The 26644-nt window shown below is 37.1% G+C and overlaps 1 protein-coding gene across 8 annotated transcripts in view; it reads right to left on the bottom strand.

Annotated features, from left to right (window-relative positions):
* Positions 1-26644, bottom strand: part of PLCH2 (phospholipase C eta 2) — a 421543-nt gene that overhangs the window by 81282 nt on the left and 313617 nt on the right. For all 8 annotated transcript variants that reach the window (XM_072427173.1, XM_072427172.1, XM_072427175.1 and 5 more), the window contains 4 exons: positions 23938-24067; positions 8444-8614; positions 5349-5442; positions 3482-3685 (listed from right to left, as the gene is read on the bottom strand). In XM_072427173.1, coding sequence (XP_072283274.1) covers positions 3482-3685; positions 5349-5442; positions 8444-8614; positions 23938-24067 — 599 coding nt within the window. The remainder of the gene's footprint in view (positions 1-3481; positions 3686-5348; positions 5443-8443; positions 8615-23937; positions 24068-26644) is intronic.

Raw genomic sequence — 26644 nt, 5'->3', positions numbered from 1 at the left:
AATTTACAGTTGAAGAACTGCATGCCACTTTATTTTAATGCATTGATACAGAAAGCCAGAAGTCTACTAGTCCAATAGTTAAGTTTTGTAAAACAACAGACTTTTCATAGCAAAACAGATAAGCAGAAGCTGGAAAAGCTATAAAGGTGATTCGAGCTCCCTTCCTGTCTGATTTAAACAATGAAACATACAAATGATCTTAATTTACCAAATTAGCAATCATTTTTGCTTGTTTTATACCATAAAAACACAAGAAAAAAAAAAAAAACATACTGAACCACTACATCTTTAAAGGTAACTTATCAACTATGCTATATTCTAAGTAGCATTGGAAAAGCATTTGATATTTAGCGAGTTCCTATAAAAGGATAAGTTGAATGGTTTCGCTAAAACCAACTTTGCTGCAATTTCTTTTTCATTTGAAAAACAAAATCACACACCGTGTTGTAACAAAGTCATGCAATCAGCGTTTCAGTGGGACATTATAATCACATCCCAGATACATTTTGTTCACATTCTTTGCCTATCTGTGTATGGTTCTGGTTCTTCAATATGTATCCAAATGTTCCTAGCTAATTAAGAGACATGGCACACAAACGGGTCCAGGAGAGTTGAATAGGGCCCCAAATTGTAATTCAGGGTTACAAATATAATCTGACTGTACTTTTATATTTTTTTTCATTAAAGTCAGGGATGACATTAGAAATTTCTGGACTCCATACTAGGTAAGCTTCTTCGGCCCCCCTACCCCATGTCTAAAAGTTCCAGCATTGAACAAGTCAAGCTCTTTTGATTGGGGCCCTGTACAGAGAAGTACCCCTTGTTTCTTCCTGATGGCAGTTCTGATTAGTTATGATGAAAAGACCATCCAACCGAACCAGTACCTAGCATAATACCTTGTTAGAACTGAAGGTATTGACTTCTCTAACTCCATTACTCATCTCAAAAATAAGGGGGTTATTCCTCATTTTTGGACAGTGAATGGACACAGGCAAAAACACATCTTTATGTTCTAACAGCCAAATGCACTTTGAGAATCGCTGTGGAATGGTTTAATGATACACTAATATTATATAGTCAATAATCCCAGAATGCATACAGCTGTTTGTGTTCATAGTGGTTTTAGATGTTGGAATGCTCTACAAATCTGAACCCAAATTACATGGTTCACTTTCACTAAAGAGTAAAAAAAAAGGGTTGAAAGCCAATAACACCATTAAAGGATCATCAGGAAAAAACCTATATCATGAACTTCAAATATTTTTGCAAAAACTGAGAATTTTACCAAATGTCCACATTTTTCACCAAAATGTAGGCAATATTCAGACAATAATTTGATAGAGAGATTGGGCCACTTTCCCACCACAGCAAACCCAATCAGTCATAAAGGTGACAACTCTTACTTATACACCTCAGATGTTTAAATTCATGAGCTGAATATCAAAGTAGACTCTCCACAAAATCTTCTCTTTCTGTTTCCTACATGAAAGCCGAGTATTTCTGTAGCTGAAGATCAGCTGAAATAACAACTGCTCAGCCACAAAAACTGACTATTTCTGTAAATAAAAGACTAGATTTATTTGGAATCGGTTTAAAACAAACCCTCAGCCTAGCTGTAAAAGCCTTTTATCGTTTCTTCGGAAAAAAAGGCTTCCAGGTCACCATGAAACAAATGCTTTAGATGTGTGTTTTCAGTGTTTTCAGTTTTTGCAGACATTCTGCCAGCTGATCTCACTCCTAAAAAGACAAATATTTTCCTCTTTTTTATCTTTTTAAGTTATTGAAAAGAGTCTGTTCTTTTAACTAAAAACAAAATGTGTAAAATTATTTTATAAAAAGCTATTTAAAGTGTAGGCGGAAATAAAAGGGCTCAATTTAATTAAATTTCACATTTGTTAAGTGTACTTGAATTTTTTTTCAAATTTTATTTTAATTTTTATATCCATTATGCTCTGTACATCAGAATTAAAACTGATAGATATAGGGACAGCAGTGAGCCAATCAGGCTTTACTACTTTGCACAGTGCTTCTGATTGGGGCAGAAGACACAGAGACAACCTCAACAATGAGCTGCTTTTCCTTCACCATCCAATTTACAACCTTTTAGTCATGCTGTATTGCTCTAAATTTCAGAAAGTAGAATGGTCAGGACTATAATGTCTGTGCAGGGATGTCTGGTAAAGCTAGCTAGATGGACAGACTGTTGATATGTATATAGTCCCCTTTGTTTCTTTGTAGAACCTGAGCCCACAATAATCTGTGTCAAGATGGCAATCATCAGTTTCACTCAGATGCAGTGAGTGAACCAAGTTGTCCCTCTGCTCTGAGCTTTCCAAGAGGGGCACTGACAAATCCTGGAGGTTTGACCAAGTTACAAGCCAATCTCGGCATTTTTTGTGCCCAATCAGCTTCTGCACATTGTAGGGAGACATTGTTGGTCTAAGACAGGGGTCGGCAAACTTTTATGGCCACTAGGCCATTTATGAGGTGGAGGGAGCACACTAGGCCGGACCTGCCCTAATGGCTCTGCCCACCACCAGGGAACGCCCCCTGAAGTGAAATCCCTCTCCTCCGTATGCATTGTGGAGGAGAGGGATTTACCTTCAGGAAGCGTTCTCTATTTACTACAGCGGCAGAAGTATCAACGCCAGCCCCAGGAAAATAGGGGAGCAACTGCAAGGGGGCAGCACCAGAGCTCCGGCAGCTCCAGAGGCTCCGGTAGTTCCCTGGCCGATACGCCGGCAACCTGATCCAATTACAGGTTGACCCATCACCCACCTTGTAGTTGTATCAATAAAAAAATATAAAAACTAAATAAAGTTAATACAAACCCTTAAAAATATGAAAGGGGGGTGCATGGGGACCCTCCAATCTCCTCCCACACCTAGCAGGGAGCCTGTTTACTTATTTATATATTATAGCTCCACTGACTGGCCAAATAAGTCCCCAAGCCAGTGGCAGTGTTATGATCTGGAGTTGCTTCAGTTTAGGTTTGAAAATGTTATCTTCACAAAAATTAGGTCAGCTGACTACCTGAATATACTGAATGACGAGGTTTGTTTTATCAATGTATTTATTTTTCCCTGCTGGCATGGGCATAATTCAACATGACAATGCCAGGATTTATTGGGCTCAAATTGTGAATGAATGGTTCAGGGAGCTATCATTTTCACACATTGATTGGCCACTGTAGAGCTCAGACCCTAACTTCTTTAAGGTCTCTAGTCTTTTGGGATGTGCTGAAGGAGTCTTTACTTAGTGGTCTAGACTCTCCAGTCTTTATCACAAATCTTGGTGAAAAATGAATGCAGCTCTGGATGGAAATAAATGTTGTAACATTAAATAAGCATATTAAAACCATACCATAGTGAACACATGTGCCAAATTCATGGCCGATGAAGATCCAACAAAATATTAGAATGAGTGACCTATATAGACAACCTAACCAAGCACAGGTCTGCTTTAAAAATATATTGCTCACCTTCCACACAACGACACCCGGCTTGTAAAACCCACGCGTACATATCAACACGGGACTGAGACATGAGTTGGTCTCCCATCAAATAGGTATTATGAGAGGATGCAATGAAATAGTTGCTGAGTGACAAGGTCATGTCTTGATTGACTTGATAATGTTCCGGATTGAAGATATCTCCTGCTGGGCTCCGCATGTAGTTGGTGAAACCTGTTAGCAATGAATCACAAAGCATGTCGCTGGTTCAATATCTGTCATCAGTGTGTTGTCCATGCCAAAACAATCCTCCCAATGATTTATAGGGAAACTTTTCACAGATGACAAAGTGATGAATCTCTGTAAGAGTGTATGTCTTTGATAGCTTTATAACCTTGCTTTACCCCGGCCAATAACCTTGTGTATCGATGGCGGGGTTGTTATGATGAACAGTGAGTGCCAAAGATGCAAATGAGCAATATTCCATTTACTTGTATAAAGATTCTTCGAGCTCTAAGTATTTACACCTTCTCAGCCAATCATATTTTAACTATATATGCCCTATATTATGGAATCTGCTGGCATATATTAGCAGCAGTACAGAATTATAATTTATTCAGCATTAGAAAATATAAAAAATCCAACAGTTTATTAGGGAAATGCAATGATATTTTCAAATATGTAGTAAGGAACAGCAACCTAATTTTACTTTGGTGAAATCATATGGATACATTTTTGGTAATTTATTTAATCACATATGTTTGGCTGCCAACAGGTAGGGAAAAGGACAGATATTTTCCACACATACACATTCTATTCTTAGATTGTAAACTCTTTTGGGCCGGGTCCTTTCTTGGTACAATAATGGTATTAATAATGGTAACCCTTATTTATTGTACAGTGCTGTCTATTATGTTGGCCCTATATAAATGCTGTTTATTAATAATACCACATGCATACATACTTTTTTGAAACCACCTCACCTATCAGGAGCAAAAGTGACCAACAAGAGATTTAATATCAATCCAAAGCAGCATTTTAAGAACTCACTTTTACCTCCAGTGTACCCAAACACTTTCGCCATGCTGTTGTTTAATGAATATTGATACATTTAGCTCCCGTTACTAGAAAATTAAGATACAGAAGGCATTTTGTATGGCTGCTTAAAAGTGGCTGTAGGTTCTAGCAAAAAGCTTGATCACAGCTGTTGAACACTGGGAAATTGACCAAACTTCCAACTTTCATGCAAATCTAAACAACACTTGCTACAGTCACCTTCCATCCATTACATTCATTCTGCCCTTGAAATTTGATCAATCCAAATGGGCTATACAATAACAGCTTCAAGACAGATGATAGGAAACAACTGATCAACCCCAAGAAAAAGCAGAAATCTCCTTGAAAGTGATCAAACTTGTATTTTAGTTACTTTCGAAAAAAAAATGACTAATTTCTGCATTTGGATGGCTCAAAATTTTGATTCCAGTTTTATTGGTGTATGGCTGGCTTATGTGAAAATGAAAAGGGATTAACGGGCATTTCAATGTTCCTTTTATTGGGGATCCTTTCTATAAAAAGATAAAAATCCTTTTAATAATAAAACTTAGTTATTTTCACCAGTGTTTTTTTCTTCAGTGAGATTTGACAATTATGTAACATAAATATCTTTATCCTGTTGTTAAAGCATTGTGAATTGAGCCTTATGTCTTAAACATATGTTTCTCTTATCGTATGCTGGTGATGAATTGTATAAGACAGCTGCACTAAGCTTAGGTTTTTTGTAGTAGAATAATTAGGAAAAGTAAAAAAAACATTGAATCGTTCAATCAAAAATACACAAAAGACCAATTTCATGCACAGTGTATATGGTATAACAGGTAACTATTTATTTACATACCATCAATCCCTAGGACACCTTCCCTTTTGTTTTCCGGGCAGGGTTCGAATTTAGAAACTATTTCCAGGCAGTATTCTTTAGTTACATTCGTCATCTGCAATGCAAATAAAGGAAAGGGATAAATCCAAACTGGATAATCTGATTTTACAAGCCTGTACTGTCACCCTTCATCGCATACAGAAATCCAATTTTCTAACCTAGTGCTGGAGGGCTGCTAATCGCCCAATGAGATCCCCAGGACCGTCACTCAGTGTCAAGTTCAATAGCAGCCATCCGCCGTTACCACTTATTGATAGATGCTCATAGGGGCTGATGAAGTGCTGAGCCTAATTTCGAGTTTGGAGGTCATATTGTTTTGAAGGCATTAAGTTAGCGGGGTATCAGTTTAAACAGCACTCCACTGGGATTGTCACATGGGAACTTGTATTTGGGGATTAAGGGATTCACTTATCCTATTTAGCTCACGGTATATGGGAGCCTAAATTGCCTGACCTTTTAAACTGTGCAGAGACTTGGAGAAAATAACAAAATGTATACTGAAAGATAAAAGGATTACAGAAATAACATGGATTTCATGTTTAGATTCCAAGCTTCTTTTCTGAGCAAGATTATGTTCAAAGCTTTGTCATTATAAAAGGGCCTCAGTGTTTATAGTTTCAGTAACAAAAGTCTGCCTATCCAGGATTAATATTTCATTCTTTGGTAAAAGAGAATCACCAAACATAACTTTCAGGCACTCTAAGTTATTGGGGCTCGGTTGATTTATTAAAGTTCTCCAAGGCTGGAGAGGATACCCTTTCATGAGTGAAGCTAGGAGATCCAGCAAACCAATTCACATTTTAAAATTATATCAATAGTTACAGTACATTTTTTAACCACCATTAAATAATACTGAATATTTTACACTTAAACAGCATTCGGGTCTAATAAAGAAAATAAAATAATGCTTCTCTTCTGCAATGATTTATGCAAAGATTGACAAGCTTCAATTACTTTGATTAAAGGCATGTTGTTTATAGCCATCTCCCAAATCTCAAACCCAATCATCTACAGTGTCATTGTGTTGGATCTGTTCCTCATTTTAAACAGATTTCCCTAATGATAAATGGCTTTGTCTTTTCCAGTAAAATTCTGGGAATTCTCTTTCGCTGCCATTCTAAATTGAAATGCATGTGTGAAAATCAGCAATGCATCAAATTATATTATTTCTACTCCAAAATTGTCATCAGATTGCTTTTTTTTTTTTTAAAGATTACTTTTCTCATTTCCATTTAAAATTTTAATAGTTTTTTTTTTATACAATTTGCAATGATCTGTATATAATAAAAAATATATATCCTAAAATGATAATAAATCAAAAAAAATGAAAGAAGAAAGAAATCCAGGAAAAAGGTAAATTAATCAGTGCAATGTTAATGCTATCCACCAAATACTGTATCAAGTTCAGAAAGTCCTGTGACTATCTCAATAATAGCTACATCAACAAGTATACATACTATTAATGGCACGCAGGCACCTAGAGATGCAAGGATTTTTTACATACAAGTCATATACATAACTCTATTAGCAAACACAAGAAAGAATGTTTGCTAATTAAGTAATTTAAGGGGCTGGAACTGAATAAAAATACACCTAGTTCTACTTTTACAGCATTGAAATTTTATATACAGAACTTTCTCAAAATGCCTGGCAAGGCTGGTGTCATGCTTTTTTCTGGCAAGATCCCAAAGAATTCTCAGCAGACCAAATCTAATAGGAACATGTTTTATTGAGCTTAAGCGTGACCTTGCAAGACTTGGGCTTCTCTGGCTTCCTTCATTTTGATATGATACATGCAATATGCAGTCTGGGGAAAAGGTATTATCAACTACAACTGTGGTGTAACATTAAAACATATGTGCTGCAGCACTTAAATATAAGCATTTGTCCTTAAAGTTTTCTCTTAGTTCCAACAATCCCCAAAGTACCTGTTCATCCGGTTACCTAATTTAGCTAACTGTGGCGGGGTGACTACTCTCATGTATGTAATGCTTTGCTGCAGAGCCCTTATAGAGGGATCAAAAATTAACCTTGCAGGGGGGTAGGTCATTGTCAGCATTTTTACTACCGATTCACAAACTTGTAGCTTGTCAATCAGCCCCTGGATATGCCCAGTCATGCCCTATGCTTTCTAACTTGGCAGCACTCCATCTGTCAATGAAACAATCATAGATTAATTTTTATCATCAGGAGTTCTTTAATTTAGTTTTATTGTTATTTTCATCACACACCAATATCTTGCTCAGCAGCCTGTGCTTTACTTTAGTTTTGCACATATACCTAAGACAATTTCTGGGGAAGCCAATTAACCTAACTGCATGTTTTTGGAGATGAGGGGGAAACTTGAATGTCTGGAGGAAACCCATGCTATTATGGAGTAATTTTTAGCTTTTGACCATTTTTGTAATATGCATCCCATCTTTACTAATAATAAACTTTCTAACTTTTTCAATTTTTTAAACATGAAATGTCATCTTTAATAAAACAGAAAGTGTTGAAAAAAATGTTAGCCATGGTGAATTACAGAGAAAAAGGGAAAAAAGCAATTACAGCCCTCCACCAAAATCTAACAGCCTCTGTGAAAGAATCCATGTTATTATGTCATGTAATAGAATTCAATTTCATATGTTTAGAAAAACATATTCCTTGCTGTTAGGAAAATTGATATTCATTTTCTAATACAGGTAACATATCCTCAGAATTACAGTGGTTTAATCTGAAAAAAAGTTTAGGTAGAGCTTTCTTTGAGAAATGTAATACAATTATTAAGGAATGGCAAAAATCATACCCCATCATTCATAATACCATGCTGCACGGACCAACATTTTCTTTTGGATTATGTTATGGGGTGCCCTGGTCTGATTGTACATTTTCTCAAAATGTATTACCTGCAGTGGGAGCCTAACTGGATATTATTCAATTGCTTTGGGAAACCCTTACATTAGAACAGGGGGTCTTATAAACCCAACAAATATTGTACAAATTGTAGTGTAGTGTGACCGGCTTTAAAAATTTAGGAATGGCCTTTGCCAAATTCTTTTAATTTGGTATTTTACCTTTTGCTCAGTTTCGAGGAATCGTTTGAGGTCTTCAGAATCCAGATGGTCCTTGTGGTTACTGTAGGTTAACATCAGCAGGTACAGATCCCTCCTCGTTGACATCATCTTATAGAATGCACAGAACTCATCAAAGCCAAGTGTTCCTTGGTTGTCATCCGTATCTGCTTCCTAATAATGAATGATGAGAAGTTCATGAATTAAACAGATACATTTTTACATTGATGTAATAAACCTGTAAAACAAAAATTTAAAATACTGTATATATATTGTGGAGGAATGCTAAGGTGGGCGGTAAATTTCCCCCCCATCTTTGGCTTTCTGTGCTCCTAAACAGATGGGCAGGGTACAGGGAAAGAAGCCCGGGTCAGCACAGCAATCAACAGTTGCAGGTTTGTTAGAAACTGTTCCAAGGTCCCGAGCTCTGGAATAAAAGGGAAGGTTGAGTAGGCCATTTCATTCCACCCCACAACCTGTTTAATAGGAACGCCTCAGCAAGACAGGTCTTTGTGTGATAGGAGTTAACTGTGTTGGTTTTTTTATCCCAGGGAGTTCCAGAAGTGAGAAGAGGTGTGTTTTACTCAAGTGGAAATTATTGCTCAGGTGTGGTAACCAGATACCAGAATTGTGGAGCACAGACTCGGGGACCACAGTGGAAGGTACCTTTTTTAGTGGAAGATGCAGACCTCAAGATATGGGATTGTGAGTGCCTGTTTTCCCCATTTTGGAAAATAGTAAAAGTAGTTTGCTGCTCTGGAAGCTGATGTTTATGTCTGTATACTGCTGAAAATTTTTTTTTTTTCTGTATGATGTAGACAGCTTATTTTGTGTTTAAATACTGTTTTGGACTGAATGGATGTGTACTGTGTGCTGCACTAATCCCGGTTCCCCCAAATATCACAACACATGCATACAAATATTGTATACATCCATAGAATCCCAACAAACAGATATTAAATGCTAACAAAGAATTACCAAAGTACTGTAAGTTAGCACAGCCCATAAATGCAAGTTGCCACAAATAACATTAAAGTTTGTATTTTGACATGGAACCACATGTATTAATGCAACAAACCATACCATTTTAGATATCAAATCACTTTTTCTCTTGGCAAAACTTTCCTGCAGGAAACATTTTACAGAGTTTTAGTGTTACCCTGTAACACAAGAAAACAATAGCTAGATACACTTTAAGATCAAGGTCCAACTATTTGATAAACCTTCATGTCAAAGTAAAACTATGCCAATGATATGTTCTTCCTCACACTAAAAAGCAGTTGTCCCCAACCTGTGGTCCCGGAGCACTGGTGGTCCAAGGCTCTGGCTGGTGCACCCCCCAGCAGGGACAGAAGGACCCCACTTGGGGGGGGAGGGGGCACTGGCCAAAGCCACAGACCATGCCTGTATGCATCGCAGGCTCAGGGCGGTGGGCGGGTTGTGTCTTTGGAGTTAAATGGACGGGTTTTGGCCATCATGGCATCACTCTGGGGCAAGTTTCTTCCCCTTGAGTGACACATGGCTCCCCACACATGCACGGTCTGGAGTCTGTAAATTTAGTGGTCCACTGCTATAAAGAATATATATACGAAAAGTGTGCCAACAAGCTTCCACCTACCTTGGAAACCAATCTGTCGTGATCAATAAAAAAAAAAAAAATACTTCCATGCATAATCTGCTTTGTTTCTGAGCCACCTCCCTAACTTCACCCTGCTGACTGCACAGCTTTACAGAGAGAGGTAGGGGCATCCCCTATTGCATCATGAGAGTCAAAATTGTGTAGCCTGGTTTGGAACTTCTCAAAGAGAACTTTTAATAGAGATCCTCCTTAAAAGTAGCTTTTCTTAAATAATTTTAACTTAAAATGGCAACATTGCTATTGCCAAACATTGATGTGTAAACAGTGACATATTTTATTGAGGCTAAACACAGAAATTAGTAGGGGAGAACTTGGCAAACAGGTAGCAAACATACTCCATCTGAAATAAGAAATCTCCATTTTTCCTTTTTAATTCTAAAAATAATTATGAAAACATACTGGAACATTTTTTCTTTCTGTAGGCAGACGATTACATTCTATTTATTGCTATATCTGTACTTGCTTCCTTAGCTAAGCCGATTCAGTATATCAGGTACAGATTGCAATACGGCCATGTTATCAGCAAACTGATTAGAATTCATGCTCAGTTCTAGCAGTAAACATAACACCTCTTCATTATAATTATAGTAACACACTAGTAAATGTAAGGTCTCCTTCAAAGCTAAAAAGAAGATTAAAAAACTGGAAATGTAATCCACAATCTAAGATAAAAAATTACAACCTTGGCCACAGATTAGAATAATACTTATAGGAAAGTTATCATTTTTGTTGGTTTTATATTGTTTTAGGTCTGGAAAATGTATTATTTTATACACGGATATTTTAGATCGTTGAGACCCCTTCCCCTAAATGAAAGCTTCTGTTCTTTATACTGACATGCTGTTACTAGGAAAGCCCAGCACTATTTCTGCAATATGAAAATCTTGATACAACTTTTCTACTATAATATAAAGAATGTTCTTTCCTTTGAGGCATTCAGCTGATTCAATTTTGTGAGAGTATGGGTCTTTAGATTGACATGTGTTTAATAAAAGAAAGCCCAGTACTGGTTCTGCAATTTCTACCAGAAGAAGAGGAACGTCTCTTCTTTGAGTCATTCAGCTGATTCTGTTTTGTGAATGTGTAAAACTGTGTTAATTAGGTTTGTACAGAACAAGCCCGCACCCCATTTATATGTTTTATTTTTGGACTGTATTTACATCCAGGAAAATTGTTAGGATTGTAGTTTGCTTTAACTAAAATAGGTAATTTCATACAACGAGGCATAATTTTGAGAACTGTTTCCTGATAATTGCCTTAAGCGTTCCTTCAATTCTGTTGCTAGGCTTCTCATTTAGTATAGGAAACAGTGCCAAACCATGGATGTAGAAGCCAAATTAACAAGCATACTGGCAGCCTACCACAAGAGTTAAAGGGACATTGTTGGCAGGAATTGGGTCCTGGTAACTTGCAATGTGAGGACAGACCTGAACAAGGAAAAGGCATATGTATTTCAATGTAGGTGTTCATATTTGGCTCATTTCTAGGGTACAAGGGACTTGGGGACACTTTTAAAATACAGTAAAATAGGAAAAAGCAAAAGCTCTCCAGGGTGCAAGCTGAAAACATTAAAAAAAAAAAATACCATATTCAAGATTTACACCTAACTTTAAAAGTCACATTCTTTTAGGCTGATCTGGGTTAGCACACAGTTATCCACAGCCAGTGAGCATAGCTGGTTAATTCTCTCTTCTGCATGCATGCGAGTGATGGAAGAACTATAAATGTTTAAAGTCAAACATAAAAGACACCTAATGCTGCAAGCTTATCACTGCTGCTACAAATCACTAATGCAAGTGAATAAAGTGGAAATAAAGTTAAAAATGTTAAAAATTACGAGCAAACAGGCTCTTAAGTGCAGAAGGGACACGCCGTATTGCTTCTGCAATAAAACAAATTTATCTGCCTGCTCACAATCTTCTTTAATGTACAGTGAGCTGTGGATACAAAGCTCAGTGTACGATCCTGGCATAGCTGGCTGTTGGAAATCTTTGAACTCATGTGCACAATAAATCAATCAAAATCAATCAAAATACCAAAGATCCCAACACAGGAAAGAGGACCAGGAAGTTGAAGATAGCAGGGCTGGCAAAGAAATGAGAGGGGAGTTTGGAAAAATAAATTTGACAGGCAGCTGAGTTTGTTTTATTGCAGAAGAGGCCACAAATAGTCCATCCACTCCACAATAAAAAAAATAACTACCTGCTCATAATTTTAATTCTGCATTAAAAGATGTTCTGCAGCTAGTCAGTTAATTGCAGACATACCACCATGGACTGATTTGTTGTTGTAACTTATGCTACAGCATTGGGTTGTTCCTCAAATCGCTCTCCATTGATTTGTGGCTAAACCATAGCGGTTGCTCCCAGCTATCTTTATGGACTACAAAACAACTCTTTCTCTCGCCTTATTAATAAAACAAGTAAGATTTATTCTGTAGTTACCAAAAAAAAAATATTTGCTTACAAGATCTTAGCAGGATCAGCACTTTTTTTTTTCCACTTAGAATATACATTCCTGTTGCACCACCTGCTTGCTGCAGCAATAAATGTGGAATTTCTAATTTGCAATATTTTGTTACCTGGGTTAAATATTTATTCCTTAATAAACACATAAAAGCAAAATATATTTTTGTTCAGAAAGACCCAGAAAAACCAAGATGAGAATTCTAGCTTTATGTTTAGAAAGAAAATAAAAGTGTCAAAACAACCACTTTTGTTATGTTTATGATGTTAAGTCATTAAAGCTGTAAGCCGATCACTTCACACAAAGCAGAGGGGTATTGCAGCATATGACATATTATCGAGCTGCTCACCAACATGCAGGAATAAAAACACATTGGATGGGGGTTGGAGACATTGACTGGCAAATAGTGAAGCTATATATATGCCTTGTGGATTTTTAAATATTGAAATGATAAATATTGCAATATAAAAAATCTATTGAAAAGTAAAAAATATTCAGAGTTAGAGTTCATTGCGGCAATGAGGTTGCTGTGGGGTTATCACTTCCTCATGCCAGTGATCTGCTGCCTCAGGGGAAACACTACAAGGGGCTTCAACCTGTGGCAGCTTCATATGAATGAGGGGTGATGAGAGGTACAGTACTGCTCATTAATGCCCATTGTCAAATCTACAGATGCTGGTTCTTCATGAACCAGTCTCTGGCAAGGTGTCAGTCACCAGAAGCAATGTGGTGCTTGATCCCGAGGTAGGTCTCAACCTAGCCGGAAATGTCAAGAATGGACTTATTTATTGCATATATAAAGTAGAAACCAAGGTAGAACCCACAATTGAATGTAGTGCATGCATAAGACAAAGAACTCAATGTGTACTATAATTCTAGAAATCAGAACTTAGCTCATTCTGGGTGAGCTGTGTTCTACACTTTCTGAGCGGCTTTACTTTGGGCTGGATATGTTCCACATAGTCCTATTTTGCATGTTGTGCAGTATTTTACACTATGAATACTGTGCTATACTACATATCACTATTGACAGCATTGGTATAGAGAGGTTACTCATACCAGAAATTAACCATAGAACTAGGATTTCTGAAATCCACCCTGTTTAATGAACAAGTATCTATATCTGAACTTGAACAGACATGGAGCTAGTAAGGTCTAAGAAAAAAGCTTGAACATCCATTCTGCCTGCCTATGTTATGCAAATGTTGCCCTAGATAATAAAAGAGGATGGGGATGAGCTCCAGAGCCTTAAACCTGAAAATCATCAATGGCAGTTCTTATAAGTCTATAGGTTTAGAAGCATTTTATATGTTGTACTCTCACAACAAAAACATTTATGCAATTTCTCTTATTAAAAATAATATATGTATAACCTCTGCCTGCTTGTCAATGCCCCAGAAATCCCATTCTTCTCGACCAGCCATTCACACCCAGGGTTTTGTGGAATCTTATGGTTCCTCTAAAGGTTGACAAGGGTTCCTTGAACTGTGGATGGTTGAACTTCCATCCTTTCCATTGCTGGTGCCTTCATGGTTCTTGAGCCAACACCACTTGGCAGAGCCAGCAGCATTACACCAGAGATCATTTTGGCTGTCTTTAGGGTTGGTAGTCAGACAACTACTCTAAGGGGACCATTCTTCCAACTGAACACTGATGTAAAAGTGCATTTATCCACTGACACCATTACCAATATTTTCAAGGTTCTTCAGGGGTAAAAAGGTTGAGAAGGTTGTTCTGGAATTGGAATGTCCCTGCTATAGTGCATGTAGTAACCCTTCCCCATACAAAATAATGCTTAGCAAATATTTGTCATCATTTGGCTATGTATACTATAATTCACCTATTAATTGCAAGCCCTGTAGAGTATGGCAGTGTATCTTCTTGCAGATGCATCTGATATTCATTTTCCATCATTAGGTTTAAGAAAAAAAAATTGTTTTGATATTCTGTGTTCAAGGTTTCCTGCTTGTTGGATTGATATATCAACATTTCTATTTACAAATCTGAACAGTGAAAATAAATAGTGCAGACCTGTGTGGTGTGAAAAAGTCATTAGTTTTTTATAGGAGAATATAATTACTTAAAAACTGGTATGTTTCCATGCTCCTCAGTTTGATGTTGAGATGGTGAAATGCCAACCTGCAGTCTTTGACGAAGGAAAAACAACATAATTGCCAGGAATATTAATAACTAAAGTCAAAACACTTGGACTAGTTTGAATGTGTACAATTCTTACTAGGCAGTTATAGCAAGGTCTCATTAGATTGGTTCCTATAGGCTTTAGGAATAACCTCCTAGTGTACACACAAAATTAAAACTGCTGTAAGAAAGAGGAAGAAATTTTGGGGCAAAACAGAGTTGGTCTCTTTCCAAAACTCCCTATCTTCTAGTAATTTTTCTTTTAGTATAGTTTTGCTTTAAAGTCCATTACTGAGCAAAAACTAATCTCCCTCCTACACCCTTTAACACAACTTGCACGGCTATTTTTTTCTTGTTAGGTGCAGATGATATATTTGCCTATTTTTGCTGTCCAGGTATCTTTTTTGGCTCAAAGGACTACAGATTCAGCATTGCAGAAGCATTGCCTGAATGCCCTACCATTGTGCTAACACCCCCTTTGTAGTCTCCTATTCTGAATCCTAAGAGGATCCCACCACTGAAAAGCCAATATTATTTTTCATGACATGCAGTGACGGGACAGGGCCTGCTGTAAAAAAATGAAAACAATTTCAGATTGGAATGTTTTCTAACCGCTGCTTTAGTGGAGGAGTCACTGCTCTGACTTTGTTCTGTATATATAGGAAGGGAAGGAATCACAGATGTGACTGTTAAAGCTCTGTGTGCACAATTGTGGGGAGTCACTTTGACTCTTTCATGTGTTTAAAATTCAGCTTAAGACACTAAACACTTAACTTTCTTTTTTTTTTTTTTTTTTTAACATAGCAGATAATGATAGTATGGAAAACTCATGAACAATCACGTTTCCTTTAACATGCATTATTTTAAGGAGAAACTACTCCACCTAAAGCCGAAGCTACATTTATCTAACATTCCAATCCCAAGTCTTTTCCATTGCTGATGATCTACAGTCCCCCCAACAACGAGGGGCCACCAATGAAGCTAGGTCACCCTCCACACAATTCTTTTAAACGAGCCAATGACCATTTTATTAAAAACATGCCTTTTTAAAGGCAGTAAAAAAAGAAAACTGCTCCTACAGCAAACTATCACATTTTTTAATCCAGTAAAAAGACAAAGAAAGCTTAAAAATACTGTGTATGCCAGATCTGTATCCAGCCACGGCTGTTTCCATAATGGAAGTGTTATAGAAGCTAAACTGATTCCCCACCTCCCTTGCATTCTAAGTCCATGGCTTTCTTCTCTGACAGATGAAGGGGGCAGAGAGGAGGGTGCTGGTACAGAAGCCTCACTGCCTTCCTCTCTTGCTCCTTCAGCGTTCAGAGGAGAAAGCAGTGGGCTTAGAATGCAATCATGTACTCAAGAACAGGATAAGTGCTCTATATGGGGACAAATGGGGATAAATGAAGTGACTTGACTTGGGACTCGACTTGGGACTTGGTGTCAATGGGTTGGGACTCGAGTTGGTCTTGAAGGTAACGACTTATTCCAACCTCTGGTGTCCAGTATCTAAACCCCCCCCCCCCCCCCCCAAAAAAAAAAAAAAGATGTCCCCTTTTTGGCATGAAGACACTGGATCACTTTTAGCAGCACTGCTAGTATTCACATAGAATAAGCTGTACAAAAATGGATATCCAATGCACTGCATCCACCTATGGAGCTCATTCCTGCAAACCTTCACTGCTAGCTAGAGGCACGACATGAAAAGCTGGTTTCCCTTAGTAAAGAAAATTTTATTTGCATGCTAGTCCATATCATTACTAATTATGGTTACGCATTTAATGTTTTTTAAAGGTATAGATGGCTGGAGGATGCAAAAAAAACCCTGGGGTGTGAACGTATAGAAAAAGCTAACCATTCACAATACAATCAGGTTATTTAGTCTTTAAATCCGTCCACAACCATATGTTCCAAAGACTTGCCTGGTTAGATAAGGTAGGTCCTCATTATTACAAATGGTAGATCTAAAGAGGACAATACAGAAATTATAAAATAAATTTGCAATATGTATGGGCAATTATAATATTATTTCCATGCACAGATATTTTTTTTACATTTTGAATATATATGTATTTCAATCTTTGTATGTATAATATAAACATCCTAGATAACTGCAGCGGGTTTATCGGGAATCTGGTTACTGCTGGTAATGCAGTATCTGCCTTACATATTTTATCGTATTTTATGGAGATTAAAAAGGAAGATCATTCCAAGGATATTCTAAGTATTTATATGATTTACATTCTATGATTTCCCGTAAGAAATCATTCATATTTTCTTAGCACAGAGTGTCATGCAGCGTCTACTGCCAAACAGCAAGAGTCCTGGTAGAAAACAGTTGTGATTTCAAGGTATATTCACAGAGATATGTCACTGGGCTAAATAATCAGTAATATAAGCTTGTCCAATTTTATAAAGAGATGGTGCATATGTAATAGGCATAAAAAGCTGCAGGACTAGAGGTCTATGGGACATATATTTACTGCATATGGTGGCACTGAATATGTATAAGCATGGTAATAAGGCTTTAGATTTTGTGCGTACGGTTTACATATTCTGTTTAATGGATCAATTATCACTACAAGAAAGTTATGCTCTTTGTGAATGCAGATTTTTAATAGCAAGCCTATAGCTCAAGGGGATTTCTTTTCTTTCTTGTAGGAAGATGGTAATTGATTCACATGCTGCCCATACAAGGAGCTATTAGGCATGTCTATTTGCCCCTGGTAGCTGAGCTGAGAAGCAACGGTTATGCATAAAAAGCTAAAAATATGCCCCATGTGTTCCTAAGACCAAAAGTAATCCAAACATCAAGGGCCCGTTCACACCAAAGTCCTGCAATACATGCAATGATGTGATGCAGTACCATTACATCTAAAAGACACCCCAACACACGTTGCTAAAAATAGAACCTGCACTTTTTGGTACATTTTACTGCTGTATGAAGTCCATTCAAATGTATGAGCTGCAAGGAAAGCATGTAAATGTACGCGCTAATAAACAGTGCCAACTTGCCTGAAGCACAACCTAACATTTGACCCTTTCCATTACATAAACCATAACATTATTATTAAATTTGTCCCTTAAAGGCACAATCCATTTAAATCTACAAACGTACTCTAGGAAACAAGAGGACACAATAGTGTACTGCAGGAAACTACCAGGGGACCATTATACTTACTCTTACCATTTGGGTAAACTGAAAATAAAGTCTGATTTTAGCACAGTTGAAGTGTTTGCATTTATAGTTAAATTTTACTAAGTCTACTTCATTAGATTCTCACTTTTTTTTATTATCATGTACTATGCAACAATCCTAGAAATTACTACACTAATGTACACTATCACATCAACAGAGCAATGTTCTTCCCACTGCTATTATGAATAATGCCATTTAGGTTTTTTATGCAATAAAGGTTTATTAAAAAAAAATAGTTTGAAACATTACATAATGAAAAACAGAAAATAACAGAAAAACCAACAATATCAATTTCATACACAGATCTTGTACCTAATGTCATAAAATATCTGTGACGGACGATATAGTGCCTGGGATGGGTGGAAGAACAATAGATAAAGATTGAGCGTAGGAAGCATAAAGAATCAAGATAGGAAAATGAGCCCAAAAAGCAGAGTTGGAAATCTACCTGTCAGGATACCCATAGTCACATTCATCATATCACAGGAATAATCAAGTGAATGTTTTAGTCAAGGGAAATTCGTGAAAGAATATACATATACCTATATCTCTATGATCATCGTCATGCAGTCAGAGAGCTGGGCCAACAGCTACTCTATATGTTGTAAATTATTAATTAGTCCTTATTAATTAGTCCTTCCAGCCATTCCCATTTGGTAGGACCAGTGGTAGATTGCTAGTAGCAAGGCATACTGGACCTAGCAGCTTTTGGATAGAACCACAGTATGCCCTTCCTAGGAGATTAAACCTTGGAACCAAGATAGAAGCATTATCAGTAGACAGAGTGGTATCTGTGTCCATCATTTGGCTATATAGTAAAAAAACAAAACTGATATACAGGAGGGCAGGTCCTCCAATGTTGCTTCATTGTGCTTTCTACACCTCTAACAAAGGTCTGACACCTGGGGGAAGATTCTACACAGTTGATGATGCCACCTATACCATAGGGAGAGCCAAGGTATGTCTTAAAGAATACACTACAACAGTTGCTTATTTATGAGTCAGCTGACGTTTAGGCTTGAATTGTGCAAATAAGCAACCAAGTACAACTATTGTATATAACTTTAAATCGGGTATTAGAAGGTATATTTTCAATGGGAAATATAGTTACTCCTATGTACATATACAAAGAGCCTGATTTTTTTAAAGCTCTCCAAGACTGGAAAAGATAGACTTTTATGCAAAAACCTGGGTGATGCAAAAATCCCTGAAAGGATCTTCTCCAGGAATAAAAACATTTTATAATTAATAAATTATTTTTAAGAAATCCATTACATTTTATTACCCAGTTTCCCCTATGATATTCTATCTTCTACAGTCTTCTAGAGCTTATTAAATCAGGCCCAATAAATAGCGATATAAAGTTTTTTTTTGTACATGATACATATTGAAGACCTACACCAAGCTGATTTCTTGTACACCTAATAACACTACACAATCCCTTTAGAAGGTTGGTTTTCCAGAGTAAACATTTGTATCGTCCTATTAATTCATTCTGGGCTAAAGGCAATCTGTATTGATATATACTGCCAACGTACAAATTAAATTTAACTGCGCTAAGCAATTAGGTCAAAGGAAAGCACAGAGCAAGACATCTGCTTTGACAAGCTCTGTAATAAACATGTTTCCATAGGAAGAATCATTACTGTATTTTGTGCTGCTAAATATTTGACTTGTTTCCAAACTATTATTTTAACATTGCAGCATAAAATTCTATTTTGTATACAAGAAATTTCATTTATTAATGTAAATTACAAAAAGTAATAGGATATAAGTTATATTATAAAGGTTATATAAGGATAGTTATAATAAGGATAAAAAGAAATTAAGAAACTGTTACATGTTTAGCTAGAATATGTGATATAAATCGCTGGAAATAAATTGCAATAGGATCATGTTAAGGGTTGGCACGCCAATTGAAATTTAATTTCTAAAGTTGGTATAGGAAAATAGAAAAATTATAAATAAAAATGTAGTGTAGTCTGTTCACATCCCAATAAAGTAAATTTCTGTTTTTGGATGGAAAGGGAGAACAAAAGGGGTCAATTCTTTGATCCCTTTGGGCCGCTTTTAGACATGCGGTCCTAAACTACATAGTTAGCAGCTCACAGGCAAACCTCTTTGTGCCCCCGAGCCTTGTCATGTGGTTGAGTGCAGTTACAAGGCTCTCTACCTCACCACTAGGGAATATGGGCCATCTCTAGTCCTCTAGAAACAACCTCAACTGCAACACATATTCATTTAGGTCAATGGAAGTGGCTGACTGTGTTTTTAAACAAGAACTCATATTTCAGCACCAAGGACAGGGACCCTGTTTAGCAATAGTCACTGTACATCAGTTCTTTGCAAGTCTAAAAATATTTTTTGCATCAGACAAGGGTCAGAAAACTGGAGATCAGTGCTAATGAAGTCTGTGTCAAACAGATGGCCAACACTCTAATGCAATGTTTCCCAACCAAGGTACCTCAAGAAGTTAGGGGTTCCTTGAACAATGAGCAATTTGTGACTCCCAGTTCAGTTTACTGTCACCAATGATCTTTTTGGCTATCTGTAATGATCATGTTCTTCCCACTGGCCAGCAATGTAAGTGAAATTCGTCCCAATGACAACCACACTAACGTCCGATGAGCTGGGGATATAGTAATTATATAGATGGGTTTCCTTGAAGACCTGAAAGTTATTTCAAGGGGTACCTCCTGGGGTATTTAAAAAGGTTGACAAACAATGCTCCAGCATGGGGTATTACACAGCTTTAATTCAGTGGGTTGAACAAAAAGATTGCATAAAAATGTGAGGAACTAAAGCCTTTTTATACACAATCACTTCATTTCATTCCAGGGGCTCAAAAGTAATTAGACAATTGACTCAAAGGCTATTTCATTGGCTGGTGTGAGCAATTCCTTCCTTATGTCTTTATCAATTAAGAAGATAAAAGGCCTGGAGTTGATTTGAGGAAGATTTTGCTGTGAACAGACAACATGCAGTCAAAGGAGCTCTCCATGCAGGTGAAACAAGCCATCCTTAAGCTGCAATAACAGAAAAAAACCCATCTGAGATATTGCTACAATATTAGGAGTGGCAAAATCTACAGTTTGGTACGTCATGAGAAAGAAACAAAGCACTGGTGAAATCAGCAACGCCAAAAGACCTGGACGTCCACGGAATACAACAGTGGTGGATAATTGCAGAATCATTTCCATGGTAAAGAGAAACCCCTTCACAACAGCCAACCAAGTGAACAACACTCTCCACGAGGTAGGCGTATCGATATCCAAGTCTACCATAAAGAGAAGACTGCATGAAAGTAAATACAGAGGGTGCACTGCAAGGTGCAAGCCACTCATAAGCCTGGCACTGGGACACTAGTGTTTATCCATGATGTGACACAGGACAGAAGCAGCCGAATGAATTCTGAGGTGTTCAGAGACATACAGTCTGCTCAAATCCAGCTAAATGCAGTCACATTGATTGGGAGGCGTTTCATAATACAGATGGGGGATAGTACCCAGGAGTTTATTAAAGCAAAGAAGTGGAATATTCTTGAATGGCCAAATCAGTCACCTGATCTGAGCCCAATTGAGCATGCATTTTACTTGTTGAAGACTAAACTTCAGACAGAAAGGCCCACAAACAAACAGCAACTGAAAGCCGCTGCAGTAAAGACCTGGCAGAGCATTAAAAAGGAGGAAACCCAGCATCTGGTGATGTCCATGAGTTCAGGACTACAGGCTGTCATTGCCAGCAAAGGGTTTTCAACCAAGTATTAGAAATGAACATTTTATTTTGGCCTTTTTAATTTGTCCAATTACTTTTGAGCCCCTGAAATGAAGCGTTTGTGTTAAAAAAGGCTTTAGTTCCTCACATTTTATGCAATCTTTTTGTTCAACCCACTGAATTAAAGCTGAAAGTCTGCAGTTTAACTGCATCTTTGTTTCATTTAAAATGAATGGTGGTAATGTACAGAACCAAAATTAGAAAAAAGTTGTCTATGTCCAAATATTTATGGACCTAACTGTATTTATTCAGTCTATGCTGCGAAAAAAGAAAGATCATGTTCAGACAGACCCTGTTTCATCCCGAAAACCCTTCGGCGGAGACCACACAATCAATATGTATGAATTGATCCAATGAAAGTGGATGAGGTTGGAAAAGATCTTTGGGTAATATTATATTCATTGACACCATGAGGGAGAAACTGATTTAATAAATTTAGGTTACTTTCTGATTTTAGGTCTGCTTTAAGCCATATTTTTTTTTTTACTTAAAGGATCTAAAAGAGGAGAATGCTTTTTTCTATTGCTTTGATGACAGCACTGGCTGGATGTCAGAAATGTAGATAAAGTTCCTGAACACCAGCAGCATCCCCTAGGCATTGCCAGCAAACACTATGATACCCAAAAATATGATTGATTTATTTATTTCTAAATATATACACACACACACATATATATATATATATATATATATATATATATATATATATACATGCACACACACACACTTTGTTTGTTGCACATTTTTGCAAAGTTTCAAATAGTTGTGATTTTATTCTAGGTGAATGTAGGTGACCTTAAGATGTTTTTACTGCACCTGGAAACTACAAATCCTTTCAGCACAGAAAAAGAACATTGTTTTACAGGTCACCAACACAGACTCGCATGCGGTAACATTCCCCTTTCTCGTTATTTTTCACCAGACAGTCTATGTATTTCTCATTGAGTACTGCTCCAAAAATACAGACTCCAGCAGAGCATCTCCTGATCCTCTTTATCTGACAAGCAACAAAGATCAGACACGGGCAAGCGTGTCAATCACATGGAAGCAAGCAGCGAGGGCTGCTGAAAGATTCAACTTTTTGCTCGCGATGTACAAGTATTCTGACACAACTGTTCTTTAAACCCTTCTAAGACTTATAGATCATAAAGAACACAACAGTTCGCCCAGAAAAAGTATCTTTGCTGGGAAAGAGAAAAAAAAAACAAAACAAAAACTTAACACAGGTGAAGCAGATAAAAGTTCAGACAAAACCTGTTCTGGATAAAACACATAAGCCGCCATATTCCTTCCGAAAATGCTCATTGTCAGTGTGTCATGCAGGTCCAAGGGCTTTAATTCATCAAAATGCAACATGTTAGATTAAGGTCAGAATTCCTAATCTGTATTAAGGACTGGGCTAGTGATCTAAAGAACTGAAGGTTTGGATCAGCATGACACCCAGGCAACAAAATTTCTAGGAGAAGGTTAGCAGCACGGTACTTTAATGGGTTTTTACAGTCCAAATTTTGCAAAGCTTGGGAAAGGATTAAAGCTCTTTTTGTCCCAATGGGGGGGTTTCTCCTTAGGTACGTAAACTTTATTTGTAACAAAGTGAGAAAAATCTTCTCAAAGAGTTGGAAAAGTATCACTACTGGAAGACTTCCCAAAAATTCTTGTTCCGGTGACAAATAAAAATTTGCATACTCCCTTTACTTTTAGTTCTGATGACAATTGCCACTAAGGCAAAGAGATAGGTAAGGGGAAATTTACCCAAGGGGCTTATGGATAGGAATAAAACCCTACCTCTTCCAGAGGTTATCCAAACAAGCCCCTCTAGGCCTCGTTCGAAACATGCCAGGTAAATCTCTGCCCACCCACTTGGCTGGCCTCCTTTGTCCAATGTTAATGAGGTTTTACATAATTTTTCAGAGATATGTAATATGATGCTAGGAACAAATACTGTTTTGGGTCATCTAGTGGAGTCTTGTATATGCAAATCTATTATGCCAAGAACCAGCAGGTTGCAACAAACAGTAAGGACTTACGACACATTTTGTTGTGTGTGGCCCTTCAATAAGGTTTATTATTAGCAGCATCCTGAACAAGGATTCACACGGCAGGATTACTTTTTATCATGTAAATAGAAAAGCAGTAAATTTAAACACATTGAAAAAATACTCTTGAAATGAAGTTAAAGCCTATATGTAATTTTGGGTTGTCAAGTACATTCTGTATGCTTGTATACAAAGGTAGCAGTTTAGGAGACAAATTGGGGGACAAAAAACAGCTTTTGCTTACCTTGAACATTTGCTTGACTTTCTGGCGTGGAAGGTTCACATTCAGTTTGTGCATAAGTTGTAAGACCTCGTTTATACTCAGGCTCCCATCTCCATTTTTGTCCGCTTCATCGAATGTCTGCTTCAACCATATTTGGCTGGAGTTAAGGAAAGGAACCAGGATGTGAAATAATCATTTCAACACAAGTAGTTATAATAGCATGTTGAATGGCACACCTTCATATAATTTCCATGCATAGATCCAAGGCTTCTCTAGAGCTGCTCCTTTATTACATTCAAAAAGGCCCACAAAACCCAATTTCTGATTTGTTGTACAGTTATTACTTAGTAACCACAGATTTATTTCCCCTACCTATCCTTTACCTATCTCAAGCTGGCTTGGCTAGGGTTTTCTTCAGTTTTTATCAAGAATTCTAGTGCTGTGTTATAGGTTTATGCTTGATAAATTTTTCTAATGGCTTAAAATTTCAGTTTATATATCGGTGGTGGGGAAGGGGTTGGGTTTTGAAGGAACCGGAAAAGGCACAATGAATATAAACTGCATTTTAAATATCTATGTGCTAGTGAAGATACCATAGATCTGGTTAACATCAGGATAGCGGACAGTTCTTTCAGTTCTGCAAAACAAAGGCACCAAACAAATTAATGTTAGGGCTATAGAGGAATTGTGTCATTATTTTTTTTGCTGCTTTACTCTTGCTTGACAATTTATACTGACTAAGTGTACCGACTGTGCTCTTCTCCAACTTGTCCTTGATTTAGGTATACTTTATGTTGAAATCAGTAACACTTACTTTAAATGGTGCCATAGAAAAAATCTACTTTGGGGAGATGGATTATCAGAGTTTTTCTATGGAGCCCAATGGTCTGTCATTATGACCCTATAAATATTTATTCAGTAGATGTATTACATCTGGCTTCTAATCTTTTATTTTCTTTAAGTGTAGGCTGTGAATTTAAACCCAAGATGATTTTATTTGAAATAAAATATTATATTGCTGGCCAAAGCTGTGGGAGAACATCAAATAATTTACCTAGGAAGCATAATTTTCTGGCAGCACCCAGGTTAAGAGACGGCAGATCATCAATATGTTTTTTACAAGCAACAATTGAGCGTGGGAAAGATTACAGAAAAACATGTTTTAATGTAATAATTTATGAAGTTTGTAGCACAAGACTCCTCACTTATTCAGATGAATGCTTTATAAATTATGTACCATTTCTAAAAATGCCAAACTTGTAGCCTTTTACAAAATGTAGAAGTTTCCATCTCTATAATTAAGCGTTTCTAACAGCCATAGTAACATGTGGAAATGTTAAACTTTTTTACAGTGCTGTTTTATGTCCTTATGACCTAATTAATTCCAGTGAGAATTTATCATGATTTTTCTCATTGCAAAGTATTCATATGCAATGTATTAGCCTTTCTTTGTCTGCCAGAAGGCAAAGGGCAGAGGAAGACGGCTTTTGTTTTATGCCAAGGCATTGTTAGGGTCATTACCCATTGGAGAAGTTTGACTATGCCCAGTAACAGAAAAGAGACATATTAAAGTAAAAGATCCATTGACTGCTCAAGTTACATTACATATGATTTGGTATTTGTTTGTCTTTGGTGACCCTTTGATCTAGGATGCCAACTCAATACAGTATGCAATACAATAGTAGGAACCCATAAAAGTTGTTGGGAAAACACTATTTCCACATAAGAAGCCAGGGACAGACTCAGCCCATCAGGCTTTACCCATTACAGCTGGGTTCACTGGCCCTTTAAAGTACACCTGTCATGGAATAATATTGGTATGCCAATTGTGGATTTCTTTAGGCAAGATCACAATTGAATTTAACCAAAGCAAGAAACCCAGCAGTTAGACACCAGCAACAGAGAACACCCTTGTGAGCCTACATATTTCCCTAATGATTGGTTCCCGTAAAATAACTATGGCCACCATCTTTCTTGTGACATACCAGGAACAATTCTAATTCTTGCTAAAAGATGCCCCAACACAGTACAAAAAAACCTTCATCTGAGAATATTGGTGGCATTATATATTAACTAACTTACTCTTTTTGTATTTGTATTCAGTTTCTGCAGCCCAATACCCACACTCTTGAAATGTGGCCATGTACATCCCTATATAGACTACACAGATAGCAACAAATGTGGTATTTGACCAAGTGTTGATACCCCAGGTACCAATTTCTATGTGCATGTGATCAGTGCCTGAAATAAGAATACACATACAGGAAAATTCAACTCCAGACATTTGTGCATTGGTGTTTTTATAAAAAAAAACACAGCCAAGTATTTTAGGGTGAGGGTTGCTGTTTAGAAGTAATACCAATCATTTCCCACTACCAGTCACTGGTCGTGGTTGAAATCAGCACTACTTTTTGTATCAATGAGGACCACACAGCCCAGAAGTAAGGAAATGGGAACCCTGCTAAATTTTGTGACCAACCTAAAAAGCGGGTTAAAAAACAAAAGATCATAGCATAGTGCCTGGTGGCCTGGGGGAGTCCTTATCTACCTAATTGTTCTTTTCTGGGCCATGCACTTAATGTATCAAAGCCATAGTATCAGAATGACTGCCAGACAGCAAGCATTTGTGGAAAGTAACATCTATAATAGTAGCCTTCATGTTTCCTTTGAGAAAGGTTTCCTTTAAGTAAGCCTTTCCTTGCAGTTTCTAAAATATCGAGTTATAGAG

Source organism: Pyxicephalus adspersus, chromosome 11 (genome assembly GCF_032062135.1).
Source record: "Pyxicephalus adspersus chromosome 11, UCB_Pads_2.0, whole genome shotgun sequence".
Taxonomy (NCBI): Eukaryota; Metazoa; Chordata; class Amphibia; order Anura; family Pyxicephalidae; genus Pyxicephalus; species Pyxicephalus adspersus.
This window is presented reverse-complemented; position numbering and strand designations above follow the sequence as displayed.